General features: G+C 45.1%; 1 protein-coding gene across 9 annotated transcripts in view; it reads left to right on the forward strand.

The window, feature by feature from the left end:
* Positions 1 to 11,766, forward strand: part of ARHGEF7 (Rho guanine nucleotide exchange factor 7) — a 133,261-nt gene extending 121,495 nt beyond the window's left edge. For 7 of the 9 annotated variants that reach the window (XM_045821204.1, XM_045821195.1, XM_045821200.1 and 4 more), the window contains 3 exons: positions 6,823 to 6,922; positions 7,263 to 7,317; positions 9,021 to 11,766. In XM_045821204.1, coding sequence (XP_045677160.1) covers positions 6,823 to 6,922; positions 7,263 to 7,317; positions 9,021 to 9,143 — 278 coding nt within the window. In that variant the 3' untranslated portion in view covers positions 9,144 to 11,766. Of the gene's footprint in view, positions 1 to 223; positions 1,682 to 6,822; positions 6,923 to 7,262; positions 7,318 to 9,020 lie in introns of those variants that run through there. The other 2 variants (XM_045821197.1, XM_045821198.1) reach the window with 2 other exon arrangements.
* Positions 11,767 to 18,369: the final 6,603 nt, after the last annotated feature.

An 18,369-nucleotide genomic window follows, 5' to 3' on the forward strand; every position in this document is an offset into this window, starting at 1 on the left:
AATTTCTGCTTCAAAAAGAACTGAATGTGACATGTTGCATTCAGTTGTAGCATCTGAATCCACATCTGGTCATTGCTAGAGGGGAAGCACTGTGTTCTCTCCCTTGCATGCTATATTTGGTGTTAAATGAAACCTTAAGGTTGTGTTTTAAGTATTCATTAAACCAGCTTCAGAAAACAAGATGCCATTATAAATTGGGAATAACATTTTTTCCTTTCTTCAGGGTGGCTGTAATTCCAGGTGGCTGTGAATGCTCTCTTCCCTCACCACACCTCCTTCGCCAGCCCCATGTATTCAGTGTCCTGATCTTGTTTGCACAGAGACATCTCTGATGCACTGCGTCCTTGTTTCCTGGGAGCTGGGTCCTGTGGCTCACGAGCCCAGAGGTGCTAGTGAACTCCCGGCAGTAGCATATTGCTTAGAAATTCAGACTGCTTCAGTACTGCATGCAATGAGGTCATTAGGAAAACTGATCATTCCAAATATCTGTCTGTTTCCAGGCTTATGCCATCTGGAGATTTCATATTTTTGTATTAATTAGTATAAATAAGAAAGTCGAGGAGCAATCTTTTAAAATTTGAGCCCCCTATTAACTCATGGTAGAGATAGGGTTTGTATGTGTTAAGCCAAATAGCAAATGGAATTTTTGGAGAACTATGGAGTTCATATGCTTACCCAGTATCATGCAAGGAATTTGGAGGCAGTTTTGTTCTCTATCATGTAGAGTAGTCATCTTTTCTATTATTAATAGAACATTTTTTGTTTGCTTTGAGACTATAATAATTGGTGCATTGGCCTTGATGCCTTTGCCATGCCTTAGTAAACTTGGGTTGCCTATGTCATGTGCAATGTATACCACAGCATTGAAGTACAGTTGCTGCACTTGGAGTTTTAACACTAAGTATCATTTGGGTTGTCTTAATGAGACATTGTCATTTTCTATACACCAAAGTTTTGACACTTTCCCATGATTCCTTTTTGTACCAGTTAAAGCTATTTGGACAACGATTTTTGTTGATGCTAAGATCACTGCACAGTAACAACCTGGCTTTTTGTTTGTTTGGATTTGTTTTGAATGTCTGGCACCATGAGCTCTTGTGACCTGGTTGGAAGTATTAGTGCCACAGGCCTGAAAACAGTGGTGTGGCAGTGGTGATGAGGCGCCTAAAGGGCCGTATTTTTACTTCTGTGGAACTTCAGTCATGCTGAAATAGTATTTTATGTTTATACAATTCTGTAATATCTATGTGTACAGTTAGTATTATAATGAAAGGATGAAGAATCTGAACTAGAAGGTAGGTTTAAGCCATTATCAGGCCCTTTGCAAATGGCCTAAATGGTGTTCCCATTGAATTAATTTGCCACAAGTATATAAGCTATATTAATTGTGTTTTGCATAAAATTGCCAAAACACAGTAATATGTATATAGTGGTATAAGACCTGGAAAAAATTTATATATTGTGCTTTTTATCTGTGAATGGGAAAGCCATTTTTAGTGGGTGACTGCCATTTGAAGACTCAGTTGGATGTATACCTGAATGTTGCATTGTATTGTACAGTATCATATTATTGTTTGTGGTTGCATATGGCAATGAAGTGTTTGTTTTATTTAAAAAAAAGACATCTGTTATGTACAGTTGAAATAAATTTTGCCTTTGCTAGCCTGTGGCTTTTAATATTTGTTACATGGGGGGCGGGGGAGTAGCATAGTTTGCAGTTCAATATGATTTGGCTGTTCTCTGGAACGATGTGTTGGAAGGCCAGGCGGTAGAGCCCTTTCTCTCTGCCTTGATGGAAAAGCTTGTACTTCTCAGGTTAAATGTGTCCTGAACAATACAAGGTCACTCCTTGAACATTTTTATGTCATCTGTTTTCCTCTATTTTTTTTTAAACAAGTTTTTAATCACCGGGAGGTTTGTCTTCAGAATGAAGCATTCTCATTTTTGGTTTGGGGGAAGCTGTGCATGCATAAACAAAAAAAAAACTCAACTTTAATAGTTTTTTATTTAGACTAAGGTTACTTTTTGTTTGATTGTTTTTAAAGTGCATGCAGAACTTACTGGGAAAAGCACAATGAAAGGAAAAGAAGCATCTGCACCAGTGCAGGGCTAGGACAAGTCACAGATTTGTTCATACAAATACAAATCATTCTTCACATCCTCACATCTTCTTTTCCTAAGAAAAGTAAATTAGAATCTTATAAGTAACAAAGTGGCCCTTTGGAGAGATTTTTTAAAAGTAGCTTTTGAAAAATGTAATATTTTACTTTATTCTGAATGTTATGTTAATTTCAGTTGAGTATAAGTCAGGGTTGTCAAATTCATTTTCACTGTGGGCCACATCAGCCTCATGGTCGCCTTCAAAGGGCCAAATGTAGAGCTCCTTGCCCTTAACTTAATTAGTTAAGGAGTTACCTGTATAGTCCTAAAATTACGTTCGGCCCTTTGAAGGTAACTGCAAGGTTGAGGTGGCCCCCAGTGAAAATGAGTTTGACACCCCTGGTATAAGTAGATGCAGATACTAGAAAGATTGTGAACTTTGCTGCAAATGTAATAGACCACCAGCCATATAGGCAGACATTCTTTTTGATAAAGTGTTGATAGCCTTTGGTGGAGCTGACTCACTCATGTACACACACACACACACATACCCCATACGCATGCCCTGGATTTGACAGTCATGTGTCATGAGACCAGGCACCTAACCGGTGCTCTACCAGCCAAGGCGATCATGCCCTGGGGCTTGAACCCTACACTTGCCTGGGCAAGTCATCTGTCTATAAAACAGAAATGTTTGATTAATCTGTGTTTCTTAAACTAAGGCCCATAGTTCTCTGGGGGCTCTGGATGTTTAAGGGGGCAGGGTTCTAAGCTCTGGGGATCTGTGACAGTTGTAGGGGGCAAGGTTCTAAGTGTGTCTCCAGCTTCTGGATCACACTTCTGAGGGACTTCCTCCCAGGGATCCCAGTGCCTACTGGCTCTCCAGCTGTGTGGTGCAGCGTGACCCCTGCTGGTGGCAGTTGGGAACTGTTGTTGCCTCTTTGTCAGCAGCCATCATGGGTGCTGGATCCCAAGCATGTGCAGATGCGTGCAGACAGGTTTGGGAAATGCTGGATTGGTGCTAAGTATAAATTACTTTTTCTTTATATTTACCCCATATTGAAGTGCAACAAAACCAGATAGCATTTGTGTGTATGTATTTTAGGCCAGGTCTAGCACTCTTCAAATTGTTACCCAGAAAACTGCAAAATGTTTAATATTGATGCTGAAGAAAGAGTTAAGTGCGCAGGTGAATTAAGGAGATGCTGAGTTAAAGTTCAACAGGTATTTTTACTGCAAACCTTCTGAGAACCTTAAAATGTGCACCGTGACTCGAGTCACGGTGCACATTTGCTGTAGCAGTCAGCATTTTCCAAAATGACGTGTTGCAGAAATCCTTGTTAACTCCTGTAAAACACAGATTTTGGGAAACACAGTTCTTGAGTGTACTGGAACCATCACGAACCTGTTCATCTGTGTCTCAGGCCTTTTAGACGATTTTCAATAAAGCGATAGAACATTTTGGTAGTTGTGCTGTTAAATTGTTTTGCAGCCTCAGTAATTCAGGGAACACACTGTGATACCCCTGCAAATAACGTCAGTAGTCTTTGAGGTAACTCATGAAATCTGTTTACTTTCTAAAACTTTGCCCTTAAATAGTGAACTTACTTATAAATCTGGCTGGAGAATATTCCTTTACTGTTTTGTTGAAAGACTAACATTTTTTCAGTCATCTTAGAAAAATAATGTTACACTGAATCTAGGCAGATTATTAGCAGCCCATCGATTTCTCTGGAGGCAATAAATAATACTCATTTACAAGCCTCCTGGCTCACCATCAGATCTGTAAATGCCATTTTTTTTTTTACATTGGCATTTACATGTTTCAGGAATTAAGCAGTTTGGCACATCTACCTATAGTATTCTCAAACTTAATGTTTTATAATATGTTAAATTCTTCTTGTGTACTTGTGTTAAAAATCAGAGCCATGTCATGCGTGTGCAACTGTTGTACCAGTTCTTACAGGTTTTAATTTCTCTGATACATGTTACATAACGGAATTTAAGGCTTTTATCTTTATGAATTCATCTGGTAAAAGACATTTATAAAATGTAACTTTAAAATGAATCCTCAGAACATCTCTGCAGAGGTGGTTGGTTTTGTTCTTCTGTTTTACCAATAATGGGATTGTGTGGCTCAGTGTACGTGAGGGGCGTGAGTTGCCTGAGGACTCCCACAGACGGGGTGTGGGTGCGAGTTAGGCAGTCCTGGCACCCCTGCAGGACAGCCGACTGCTGTCTGATGCACCTTACACAGCAGACATCCCTTGTGATTGTGTTTTGTTATTTGAACATTTTAATGCTGGAAACATAATGTAAGTAGGTTGCTTAGGAAGCTAGAAAATGCAGAAAAAATTGAAATGTATAGAGGTTAATATTCCCTCAAGTGCTGTTACATAAAAACACTTTCAACCTCTTACCTGATTAATCCATTTGAAGCTTTGTATTGCAAACTGAATGTGACAGATATACAGCTGATAACATTTTTGATTTGACTGTAACACAGTCAACTGTTTGGACTCAAAGCAGATACTAGTTGGAAAATTTGTGAGCCATCTAAATTATCTGATGTCATCAGTTTTCTTCACAGCACAAATTAAATTTGTTTTCTGTGTATCCGAATCTTTATGAATGCTTTTCTGTTCTTCTAGGAAAATAGCACATGAATTAAGTTCCTTATAAAAATGTGGGTAACATTTGCATTTGTATCAGAGGCACAGGATTTTCCTCAGCCTCTAGAATTTTTTAGCTGGCTGGTATCCCTGTACTTTCTCAGTAATTTGGTTCACAACGCTAGTTTTCTTCTTAAGCAGTATTTCTCTAAGTAACCCAGATGTCCCCCCAGCATTCTCCCTTAACCCAGAAAGGCCTAGAAGAAGACATGCCCACAGACATGTCACATGCCACATGGCACCATGGCACCTGGAGCAGGCATTACCCAGGGGAGGTGGATTATTGCCAGTGTAATAATGCCTTTAAAGATGTGTCCCTCTCTGGGGCCATGTCTTGAAGGACATTCGCCTGTGTCTAAAAGTAATTTCCTGGCTCTGCAGGTTACTGTGTGAAAGGGTAGAGTGTGGCCTTAACGGGGGCGGGGTGGGGGTGGGCGGTTATGCGTGACCAGCGCCGCCTCCTGCCCGACAGTGACAAGAGCTGCTGATCTAGGACGTGCAGCACGGTGTGAACACAAACACACTAGCAGAGGGTCGTCTTTGAAATAATATTTGACAAACCCATGTACAAACATACTTCTATATACCAGCTCATTAAGGCTTGTGACAAAATTCTAAGTACGGTGTTTGATTATAATACTAAAGTTATTCTCAGTACACAAAAAGGTCCTTCCCTTTATTGGTATAAAAAATATATACGTAGAGAAGTTTGTACTGTGTAACATAGAATTGTATTTGCTTACCCAGAGCTTAATTTTCTTGTATCTGACATAACAAAGGAGAAAGTCAGCATCTTAATTTTGTGCTGTTCTGGACCTTACGGTCTCCCAGCGTGCTTGTATTTGATGCCCTTCCCAGTCCGTGAGGCTGGGACAGAGGAAGGTTTGCAGATGTCCACGAGGCAGCAGGGAGACGTGTGGCCAGGGCCCCAAGGCCTGTACCACCAGTCCTTGTTCCCGCGCATGCTGCCGTGGGAATGGTAGAGGTATTCTTGGGACGTCAGTAATGCTTTATGAGCCCTCTTCTCTTCAAGCCTTGTTAGTAATTGTTAATCTTGTTCCATTCAGAGGAGGAAAAGCTTACAATACAGTACTGGTGAAACTCTTCTTTAAAATCAAACAGTTAAAACATTGGCGTTATGCGGAACGTTCCCATAATAAAAGGATGTACGAGTGCCATCTTGTAATTTGATGAACTTTTAGGAAGGCAAATTAAAGATAAACCGGAAAAAACAAGATCAAGCAAGTTGAGCCACCATCTCCGTCAGTAGCATATATCAAACGGAAGTGTAGTTTTTAATGGAGACACGTTTATCACAATACCCCTTGCACGTGTTGGTGTTCTCTGGTGGACTGTGTGCCTCAATTGCATCTGACGTTACTTTTCAAAAATGTAAATGGTACATGGTCTAGTGTTGCATAACCTTTAATATTTTCTTTAAGAAAAGATGATTTCCTTGTATCCTTAAGTAAGATTTGGTTCTCTTTTTTCACCTTTTAAAATAAACATTTGGGTTTCTCAGTTAGTTTCTAAAGCACTTATTTTGTGGCAAACACTTATTGAGACACTGTCCTAGGCAAGCTGCTGTGCTTTTAACTGTCACAACAGTGTTAAATGTTTGAATTGCCATTTTTTTTAATTTATTAAACACTCAGTGCATATGTACTTCAAAGTCTGACACAGCTTCCTAAGATTCCTAGAATGTGGCCAGTTTGGTTGATTTGGATATTTATTCCCAAATACCCAGGGCACTATGGTCAGAGCCTTTAACTTACTGCCTATGAAGAAATTCAATTTAATAGATCCATAGTCCAGAATAGAAACTGAAGCTTAATAAATTAGAAAAAGACTTTATAATGTTTTAGGAATGAAGAGTTCAATAGATGGAAATAGAGAAAGTTGGTAAAAATTGCCTTTCCCTATGTTATATAGAAAGTAATTTTTAATGTACAGTCCTTGGGATTTAATACCAATATTTAAATAGTATGATATCATTCTTTTTAGTTTTACTGTGGTATTCACCTGTGGATTTTTTTTTCAATGATGATAGGTTCACGTAAAGAATCCGCTCCACAAGTTTTGCTTCCAGAAGAAGAAAAAATTATAGTTGAAGAAACTAAAAGCAATGGTCAGACAGTGATAGAAGAAAAGTAAGACATATTCCAGTATTTTGAAGCAGGGTGGTGTGTGTGGAGTGGAGGGGTGGGGAGGGGAGGGGTCCAGCACTGGAGTCAGAAAAATCCCAGGAGGGCTGGGGTATGGCTTCAGAAACAATTACTTTGTGTCCTCATAGACTAGAGTTAACATTGATCAGGCTGTAACTTCCCACAGAAAGAAGTTGATTGATCTGAAGCATATGAATTTAGATGTTTAGTAAGTAGGGCAGAAGAGCTTTATCTCGTCTGGTGGCGGCGTGTCTCCTGGTGAAGTGCTTCTCTGTCCTCTTCATTCCTCATCCTTGTTCAGGTTTCATTCCATTTTCTGTTCTAGGAGTCTTGTTGATACTGTCTATGCATTGAAGGACGAAGTCCAAGAATTAAGACAGGTGAGTGGTAATCAGTTCTTTAATCTCTTTTTTTTTTATGGGGGAAAAGAAGAGAACACTATATTGAAAATGAAGTCGGTTGTCCTTTGAGCAAATTATTGGTTTGGTGAAAAAGCCCATTTAGTTTTTTTCCATAAAATATAAGACATTTTAATTTTTACCAGTAATGTTATTGATTTGGTGATTTTGAGTATGTCTACTGTCTCCTGCTATTGACTTCTAGTGGGTAGAAGACTGGGGTGCTGCTTAACATCCTCCAGTGCATAAGACAGCCCCACAGCTAAGAATATTTTGGCCACAATGTCAGTAGTAGCAAGAAACTTGGCAAGCAGCTTTTGACACATTCAGTCAGTCACAGCACCTTCTCCACACACTGCACAGATCTTTTTTTTTTTTTGCATTTCAGTTGTTTTTACTTTTCTTGAAATAATAAAGCATATTACGCTGAAAATGTTGCATATCATCTTCCATCTCCAATATTAAAATGGTTGCATGAAAATTCACCAGTTTTGATAAGCTTTTTCTTAAATGCACACCGATATGACATCTGTCACAATGCAATCTAACAAAATTATTTCGAATGAAGTTAAAGACAACTCAGTACTACTGGAGCCACTGTATGGAAAAAACTAAATGCACTTTTGGCCAGCTCTGTAATATAGAAAGGAAATCATGCCTTTCAGAATTTCAGATCAAATCATCAGTCTTCCATAAATGTGATAGACCAGAAAATAAATCTTTGAAGTGACTTGTTTAAATGCTGTCTTTTTACTATACTGTTTTTGGCATCAGAAACCATCTCAAATTCTTATAGAATAATTATTTAAAAAATCTAAAATTCCAACTGCTTTAAAGGCTTATTAACTACCTACTGTGACTCTACTCTTCTCTGTCACTTTCTGGTGTAACACATGGTCCTTGCTCTTGAGAAATCAAAGCAATAAGTCAGATCAAATGCATTTTGTGTATGTACATTGTTTGCACAAATGGCTTTGGTCTCCAAGGAGGGGGTCGTAAGGGCTGCCCCACTAGAGGGGAGGCTGAGGAGAGGCAGGAGCACAGTGTGGTCCAACCCCAGCATGTGCTCAGAGCTGCCCCTCTCAGCCATCCTCAGCAGTGTCTGAGGCCGCTTCCAAATGCTTTCCTTCCTCTGAGGGGCTCCTGGGTTTGTGCTTCACTGGTGGCAGTGGGATACCTCTTTGTGTATGCATCTTCTCCATGCGGAGGAGCGGCTGGGTGCAGGCTGTGCGGAAGTAGGCACTTACTCATTCACTTGTATATTCATTCAGTTGCTGTTACTTCCATTCTTACATAACTCTGTAAGATCTTTACAAATGTGTGAAGAGTAGGTGGGATGCAAGTTGTTTCATTTGCTATTTTCAGCCATTTGCTTATGGTATGTCATATAGAGATTCTCTCCTTCAATAGTTGGAACTTAAATTGTAAGAGATGTCAGGACTGTTTCTCCATCTGTGATTTGCCTTGGTTCCCAGGAACAACTGTGCGGTAAGGAGCCCTGAGTGTCTGTTTAGACATTCAGATGGTCCTGTTGAACACGTTCATGACCAGTGCAGGGCGGATCCCCAGCCTGAGATTTCAGTCCACGAGTCCCCCAAGTCTCCTGGGGGAAAGAAAGTCCTCTCCAGGGCCAAACACAATCTGCTTCATTTACAGGATAAATATCTTGTCTGCTTCATTTACAGGATAACAAGAAGATGAAGAAATCTCTGGAGGAAGAACAGAGAGCCCGCAAAGAGCTGGAGAAGCTGGTGAGGAAAGTTCTAAAGAATATGAATGATCCTGCTTGGGACGAGACCAACCTCTAAGGAACGTCCTTGGTTCTTTCTCAAAGACCAGTTATGAGACCAAGTTGGGAGCCCCGTGACCCCAGCCGATGTGAAATTCAGGACCACAGGGCAGGGCTGATGGAAGTTGTCTTGCTTTCTGTGCATACAAAAGCTGGAGCTCATCATGCAAATAGAAACAGTCACATTGTTCCTGAAGAACCCAAACATGAGGTGTAGACACTGAGGGCGAACTGCATTAATCTTACTCTGGTAACATCTTAATTACCTCATTTTGCAATAAGTGCAGTGACTGACTACAAATCCTGGTCTTTTAGGCTTTTACTGAATATATATAAATATATATACATGTTTCTTGTGAATACCCCATTTTGAATGCATATCCATGATTGTTACATCTGGGCTGATACCCACGCTAGGACACTCCCCACTAATTTTCTGGTCCCGTGAACTAGAAGTCGTGTTAGTGCACACACGGACGGCAGAGGCACAGAGGGTGCCCGAATGGCTTTTGGTGGATGCCTAAGTGCTATCCACCACCGTAGTGTCCACAGTGCTCTAAAGTTACTGCCCACTTTGGTATGCCTAACTAATTTAACCTTATTTATAGCTGCAGAGACACTTTAATGCCATTTGAAACTCTTCTGTTAGAGCAGTATTGCGGTCACCAACGTGGGTGGCTCCGAGTGCCATGCTCCCGCTGACTGAAGGAGAGCCTCGGCCTCAGCCAAGAACCCGAGGGAGTCCCACACACACCACCGTGTCCAGCTGCAGGTGCACCCTCTTGTCCACTTCTTGTGAACGCTGTGATCATCAGAGTGTACTTACTTACTGCACTTGGAGAGATAGATCATAACAGACTTTTATACGTAGACTAGTTTAATAACTTGACAAAGTGCACTGTTTTGTTCTTCCCTCAAAAGAGAAAGCTTCACTAGAACCTGTAAATAAAATGTATTACACATCACTGCAGCCGATGAAGACAAATTGAGGTGATGCTGGGAGCTGACCTGGCTGGGTAGGAGTTGTCAGGCCACCGTCCCTGAGCTGTGTTTGACCGTAGGGTGCAGCAAGCATTGCTGCAGTGCTCACTGGGAAAGAGACGTGTTTCCCTCTTTCAGCAAAAGTAAAGCAATAGCCACCTAAAATTCCACCTAAGTGATGAACGTTTAAATGTGGGTCCATTCCCGCCCCATATCCAAACGGCAGAGCAGACGGAGGAGGCAGCCAGTCCTAACTCTGGCTCTGCTGGCCCCTGGGCCAGGGGCTCTAGACGCCTCAGCAGCCTGGGCAGGAAGATCAGCTGTGGAGCCCAGCTTGTCCTTCTGCCTTGGAGAGAGGATCAAGATGTCACAGGGAAGTGTTCTTTCCGTTTCCTTCTTGTGAAGAGGTCATTTTAAGTGAGATAACTTCTTCTTAGGTGTTACACCTTTAAAAAGCAAAATCTCAGCCCTGTGCATTAGAGACTTCTCAAAAAAACCCATTTGGCAGCAGATGTGACATTTTGTGATATTTTGTTGGTCAAGTGACCCTTTAATTTCATTGGATCTTCTGATGCCTATGAACTGGGCAACTTGGGAGCGACTTGGTTTTCTGATTGTTCGTGGGTCTTGTTCCATGCCCATGCTAATCAGTCTCTGTCCCCACCCATCTCCCTGCCGAGGGTGGTCACTTGAGCTGGCCCCCTCCAGGCTATAAGCTCACGTATCTGGGACCCAGTGTTGGCCCGCCCACACTTGACCTTTCAAGTAGACTTGCCAACCTTCTGTACTTAGCATTTGTTCGTTAGCGCTAGGACTAGAAAAGTTTGTGTGTTTTTTTGGTAAGCCCTATTTTTACAGTAGTGTTTTTTGGTGATGCATAAGACATTGCAGTGAAAAACAATTAAATTTGAGTGTACTGAAGTTTGCTATCTTCAGCAAATTTTACCTCAGGAACAACATTCATCACCTGATCTCTCCACCGCTTTGTGACGACAGTGTTGCTGTCAGCACCCTGGACGGGTCTCTTACAGAACCTGCCTTAACTGTTGTTTAAGTGACAGGTGAGAACACGTGTGTTTTCACTGTCCCTTCCCCTGATGGAGGGTGAAGGCTGAGATGCCTCTGTAATGCATTACCTTTTCTCCCCGTGGATCCAATATTTTACTAAGCTTTTTAGGGAGCAGAGAAAATGCATCTGAGAGCAATTCTTTCTACAAACCTGCTCTGTTTTGTAAATAGACTGCATACATTTCTCCATGTGACCTTCTGAGGGGTTGGGGGTTAATGGGAACAGTAAAAGGGCCACTGTTTACCCTAAGGGTCACTTCTCTGCTCTCACCTTTCATGGACAAGGAGACCAAGCCATTCCTACCCTGAGATGTGAAGCACTTTCAGTCCCACACGATGCTGAGACGTGGCATCAGAAGCTCTGTCCACTGTGCTCTGCGGTGTGTGTGCCTGTCCACGTGCGCCAGGGTGCCCGGGCATCGGAGACCTCCTGGCTCTGTGTGGACCTCCTGATGTCCCCCACTTCCTGTCTCCAGGACACACCGTCCTCATTTACAGCTGTGGGGACCTTCACGTCAAGGCCACACTGTCCTGGCACTGACTACTTATGCTACATTGTTGTAATTATTAAACTGATTATTTTTCTTACGTTACAGATATGTCACTTTATTTTCCATGATGTATTTTTGTGTGTGTGTATATTACCTTTACACTTTATTTTGACTTTTATATATTTTAATTACGAGGTATATTTTTGACACTGGGAAGTGCCATATTTGCCTTTAAAATCTAGGGTTTGTGAATATTTGAAGACAGATTAGAAAATGGAATTGACATTAGGCATGGCCTCCACTTTGTCTGTCATTGTAGAATGACTGTGGTCCTGGAAGATGCTCAGTAAACCATGGTGTGGGGTTGAGTAAGTGAAAGATTTTTCAAGATTCCTGTGGGCCCTTAAAGGAAGGTCATGACAGCACAGAAGGTTGTGTGTCTGTCACTAGAGTTCCCCTTCCCTGACACTCCCTGCGGGCAGGGCCTCCCATCCAGGTAAGCGGCTGGAGAACAGTGGTCAGGGAAGAAAACAAGCCACGAGTTAAACTGCCAAACGAGGGGGCAGGGGGTGGTGTGTAGAACGTTCTTCCCCTCTCAGAATCTCTACCCTGAGACCTGTGGAATGGAGCCAGTGGCACACTCATCTCAGTCACTATGGTTTTCTCTGTGATAATTTGGTAACTACTATTTCGTTGTCTTTCTACCAGATTTCTGGGAGACGAATGATAGGATGGATATCTTGTGGAAAAGTCATTCTGTCTTCCTGCTGGTGTAACTGGCATCTGTGTGGTGGTTGACATTTTTCAGTCCCTAACACTGCCAACTCTCCAGGAGGTAGGCTACCAAGGTAGTGAGGACAGGTATCCAGGCCACCCCTGCAGCTGTGAGTGATGGTGCGTCCCAGTCCAGACCTCCGATGGGACAAGGGAGCCTGGAACTGGAAGCCCAGTGTCCCCCCTGGACAGCAGGTAATGGATTCTCTGGAAGGGAGTTTCTGAGAACAAGATGAAGTAGCCTCTGTCCAGTACGTCCATGCACTTGGCTCAGCTCACAGCTGCCTGGGGTGCAGTGACAGGCCGGGGTGCTGGGGGCCGAGAACCCAAATGCAGCTGGTACCCAGAGTTTAGAGGATTTCCATTTCGGACTGAAACAAGAAGGCATTCAAAAATCACTGTGTTGAATCGCATTGTGAATAGAAGGCATGGTGTGTTCGACTCCTCTGATTTGGATTGTTCATCTTTGGGCGAAAGTTTAGGCATTTATTTTTCGAGCTAGTCTTTAATTATAGAATACCTGCTCATAGGGAAGACACAAACTACCCAAGGATGTAAAGAGTATTTCCCTCCCAATACCTTCTCCTCCCACAAAAGTAACCAATGCCATGTGTCTTATGTATTTTTGTTTGTTATTTTGGGCAAATGCAAATGTATGTAGTTGTGTGCGTACGTACAGTTTTGTTCTCCACAAACGAGGTCACACTTTAAGTTATATTTGTAAAAAATCCATGTGGGAAAAATAACAGCTACATCCAAAACAGTTAATTCCAGGGATATTAAAGACCTACATATGAAAAACAAAACTTGAACATTTCAGAAATTCAGATTTTTTGTGACCTTTGGGCTACAGAAATATTCTGGGTCGAAGGGGCTGCGTCTGCCTTTGTCACCTTGTACTCGGTGGGGGCTGTTCCTGCTGCAGATGCGCCCGCTGCACCTGCCAGTGTGCGAGGCTGTGCAGCTGCGTGAGTGCAGCTGTGCGGTCAACCCCTGCAACCCGTTTGTGCACTTTTTAGACTTTGATAGAATTTGCCACATTCCTAGAAGATGTTTTAGAAATGACATTGACAGTTTTACACTTAGAGGTTTTCAAAAAAGGAGTCGAGGTAGTAAATGCCGTGTGGAACTTGCGCTTCATTCCCCACTCTTCAGTGAACATGCTGCTGGGGGAGAAGGTGTGGGCTCTACAAATGTGTGTGTTTTTGTCCCTAGTCTCACCAGATTTTATGTAGCAGTAATTTTCTTCATAAAACAAATAAAACAAGCCCTCAATCTACCACCATGAACTCATGTCTAGCTTTGTCCCTCTCCAAATTCCTCTAAAGCAGGTTTTCAGCAAGTGGAGGGGTGGGCGGGCTGCTTTCCTCCCCAGTTCCTGGGTGCTGTGGAAAATGTCAGTGCCGGCCCCAGGCAGGGGGGTGGGGGGCGGGTGGTTGCTGAGGGTGTGGGCCGAGAGCCGCCTAGCACTCTGAGCAGTGACCGGGAAGCGGGAGGAAAGGCAGGGTCCGCAGGCAGGTGGCTGGTCTGTGTGGGTCTTCCACGCGTCTGCATGCAGTCAGCATGTTTGCTGTCCTGATAGGTGGGAGAGCACTCGACAGCTGGCCCATGTGTCTCGGGCTCAGATGCTGTGCCCCTAAGAACACTTGTGCCCATCGCAGTTGCAGAGGGTTCCCAGTTCCCAGTTCTCAGGTGTGTCCAAGTTTTAAAGGTGTCAAAACTGTTCAGGAAGTAGGAGGAAGATGAGATGAAATACAGCTTTTTATTTTTATTTTTTTGGTGGTTCTGTCTCTAGCTCTCAGAGGCCACTTAAAAACCTCTTTCTTAAATGTGACACAACTCTCACCAGATTTTGTTAAAAAAAAAAAAAGGCACTGGTGTGGCACCACCTTCCTGCACTGTTCTCGTTTCAGAAGAGGGGTGAGTCCTCACCTAGCCAGCACCCCTCGAAACACCTCTCCCCTCATTAACCTCGTGTGCCCTTTTATTCCTCTTTCCTGAGTACAGCCACTGAGCAAGGTCCTTCTTGTGGTGGTGGTGATGTGTGTGTTTACTATGGAAAGTATCAAGCATATATGAAAATGTAATGATGGCAACCACTTCAGGAGTCAACATTCCAGGCCACGTGCCTGTGGCACGGTCAAGAACAACTGATTTATGTTACAGTGCTGTCGTTGTGACTGCAGGGCTGCTGGGGGCAGAGACCGGTGGCCTCTGGTCCTTTCGGTGCCAGGGAAGGCTTGGTCTCCTTACTACAAACAAGGGAAGTTTTATCCTTGGGCTTTTACGCATGCTTTCACAAAGCTGCTTTAATTTCATGGTCTCCCCTTGGCCACCAAATGATTCCTTTCCTCCCAGTAGACCCGGAGGATGTGCACAAGTTGCAGCTTCTGCCCCCATCGCCTGCCCGAGAAGACACGCTGCTGTTCTGGTGCTCATTGGGTGACCTTGCTCGTACCTACAAATGGCATGGATTTGTACACACGGCCATTCCTGCGCTCTTGGGCTGCTGCAGCCCAGCTGTGCTCACTGGTGTGTTCCCTGGGCTGGCCTTGCCCCTCCCTGCCCTTGGGGACAGTCTGGACGTCCTGTGCCTGGTGGACCCGGATTCCTTGACATCCCAGTTCAGTCCTCACATCCCTTCTTCCCAGTGGTGGTTACATTCACGTGCATGTGATGATTTTATGGATTCCCTCTTCGCCCTTGAAGTCCAGGTGGCATCTGTTTTTCTCCTCATCATAGTCTCATCCTCTGCTTGTCATGCCTCAGTGCTTGCTCATGGCTGCTTGGGGAAGGGCTGAGTGAGCTAAAGGCCAGGAGAACCTGTAGTGCAAATGATGTGCACCTTCTCTGTGGCCATCAGGTTTGGTTCTCTTCCCTTTTGAGCTTTTAAAAATAGTTGTCATCTCTGTGATGCTGGAATGTGCTCACCTACAGTGAGCACTGCTGTTGTCCTTCCCACGAGGGCAGGGTCGGGGGCTCTGACTGGCAGCGGCAGGATCCCCCAGGAAGCCCATGTGACTGTGTCCCTACCAAGATGGTTGTCAGCAGCCTGTGGGACTTCGGCTCTGAAGTCAGGCCCTCTAGTCAGCTTGTCAGCTGCATGGCTGGCCGAGGAGCCAGATGCTGCCCTGTCCCTGAATACTGCACCAGCGGCTGCACAGGACGAAATGCAGTGCTGTCCTTCTAACAAGTTAGCTTCTGCAGGGCACCTTTCCCCTAGCACATGCTGCATGCCGATCTGAGCTCTGCCTGGGCTGAGGTGGATGCTGTTCTAACTTCTTTCTTGGATGCAGTGTTTAATTAACTTGATTTTATTTGTAAACAAAACGGGTTGGCATTTAATAACTGAAAGGAGGTAGTGGCAACTCCTGAGTATGGCAACACTGCAAAATTAAAAGCAGGTGCTGCGTCATAGGAGGGAATGGTTGAGGGAAGCCCCGCTCTGACAGTGGTGCGTGAGGGCTGTTGACAGAGCTGGCGATCAGCGTCACTGTACAGTTGATGGGTTGGCTTGGTTGGCTTGTGATGTGTAGTTGACAGAGGCTCGGAGACAGGAGGGTGGGGCTGTTTGGGCCTCAGACCCCACTGGCCTGTGGGTCCAGGCCCGAGGGGGCCCAGGAGTCAAAGACCCTTGTCTGACCAAGGTCCACCTGTAAGCGACATGCTTTGGGCTTGTCTTCTGATAGCTGTAGTAACAGGTGTTTCTTCTCTGGTTATTGTCCCAGCAAAATGGCGAACACAGTGTGCTGTGGGTGTTTTCCGCTGCGCTGTAAGGAATGCCACTAACTGGGTGGACCCCAGCAGAACTTGGTTCTCGCAGTTCTGAGGCCAGAAGTCTGAAACCACAGCGCCAGCAGGGCCGCGCTCCCTCCGGAGGCCGAGGGGAGGATCCTGCCTGCCCGTGCCGCCTTCTAGTGGTTGCAGCAGTCTGGAGCTCCCTGTCTGGTGGTCCTGTGGCTCCAGTTTCTGCTTCCGTCGGCAAATGGCCGTCTTCCCTCCCTGTGTGTCTTCACAAGGCCACTACCTCTGTGTGTCTATTTATCTCTTCTTAGTAGGACACCAGTCGCATTGGATTGGGGCCCGCCCCGAGTATGACCTCATCCTGACCTGACTGTATGTGCAAAGACCCTATTTCCAAATAAGTGCACAGGTACATGCCTGCATCAGGACTTCAACACGTCTCTTTTTTTGGTGGGGGCTGGGGCACAATTCAACTCATAACAATAGGGAAAGTGGACTCTCACGTCTGGGCATTGCCCGGTCCCCTAACTCTAACCTGAGTACCTGCCCTTCCAGAAGTGAGGCCCCAGTGTCGCTGTAGGTGGTTATTTAAATCCCATTAAGGTGTTAACTAATGAAGGGGTTGGTAGTTGGGGTCCTCAAGATTGTAATGGATCCCAAGGTACTTTTCCTGTTTCAGAAAACTCACTACACCACCTACATTTTCCCATGGGAAGTCGACACAGCGACACAGCCCACAGCCCACATTTAGCTAACAGCAAATGTCTCGCTCTTAGCTAAAATGAAGTCAGTAAGTGCAGTCGCTGGTTATCATGTGGCAACAGGACTCAGGGCTAATAAAGGGAGAGACAGCCCCGGCCACTCTGGCTCCCCCTCCCATGGACTGTTAAGTTTCCATCCTCCACAGGCCTGGCTTGGCCAGTCACCAGAGTGGGCAGTGGCTTTAGGCACTGACATGCCTGGGAGAGTGGGTTGGGGGGATCCCCCTAAACAACGGCACTCTGTGGGCTCTGGCCGCCCAGGTTGGGGTGAAGTGGCTTCTCCCTTGACCTGTGGCCCCAGGTGGATTCTGATGGTGGAGGGAGAGTAACCCTTCTCTTTGCTCCTCCTGGTCCTACCAACCCCATGGTAGGCTGCCTGTCCCCCTGTCCCCAGCCCAGAGCAGTTGCCCACACTGTCCCCTGGAGCTGCCCTGTCTTGTCTCTGTCTTCACTCGAAGAAGTCCTTGGGAATCTCCGGCCCTCCTTTGCCTTTTCCTGGAACCTGTCGTGAGCATCCATCCTCCTGCCACCCAAGGGCTTTCTCAGCTTCCTGGTGCGAACCCCAGCCTTCAAGGGCCACACTTGATTCCCTGTCTGTATGATTTCCCTGGAAGCTTGTCAAGAATGAAGCTGAACCAACCTCTGGCAGGGTTTCTGCTGCTGTAGGTTAATATTCCCAGGAGAGAGAACCTGACTGCCTTAGTTTGGAGACATCAGAAGATGCAGCCGCTCAGACAACTGGATGATAGGAGGCTGGGTAGTTTCTTGTCTCTCTGCAACTCCTCCCACAGCTGCACCCTTCTGCTCATCTTCTGTCCTCGCATCTGTTCCCTGCTGAAATCCTGCCAGAAACACCACCCTTGTCCTGCAGAAACCTTGACCCTGGTTAAGTCCAGTGTCCCTGCTCCTCCCCCCAGTGCTCTGGCGAGTGTGACACATCAACCAACAGCCATGCCTGCTCCCTGGGTGGTGGTCCCTCCACTTACCCTTCCTGATCATACTCCCCCTGCCTCATCGCCTAATCAGTAACTCCTCGCTGCCACTTGGTCCAGGCACCTGTGTTCTTCCCTCCTCTTCTCACAGATGAGCTTTTTTTCCCCTATCTCTGGAACAGCATGCCACACTGTGCCTCCCACCTCCTGGGCTTCCAGCTGCCTCCTCCAGTTTGCAGGCTCTCTGTCCCTGGCGGCCCAGGGCACCCCCGCCCCCAGACCCCACACAGACTCCCCTGGGTGCTCTCCTGAACGCTGATGGCTCGCTATCCAGCTGCCCACCGTGCACGCCCTGCCGGGACCTCGGCCTCGGCCACAGCCACAGACGCAGTATCTGCCTGGCAGGTGCACCTTCCAGCCTCTCAGGCAAAACCCTTGGGCCCTTCACTGACTTGTTTCCTCTCGCACATCTGTCAGCCAATCTTACTGACTTA

Source organism: Phyllostomus hastatus, unplaced genomic scaffold, assembly GCF_019186645.2.
Source record: "Phyllostomus hastatus isolate PE091 unplaced genomic scaffold, TTU_PhHast_1.1 phas_scaffold_46, whole genome shotgun sequence".
NCBI classification, from domain to species: Eukaryota; Metazoa; Chordata; class Mammalia; order Chiroptera; family Phyllostomidae; genus Phyllostomus; species Phyllostomus hastatus.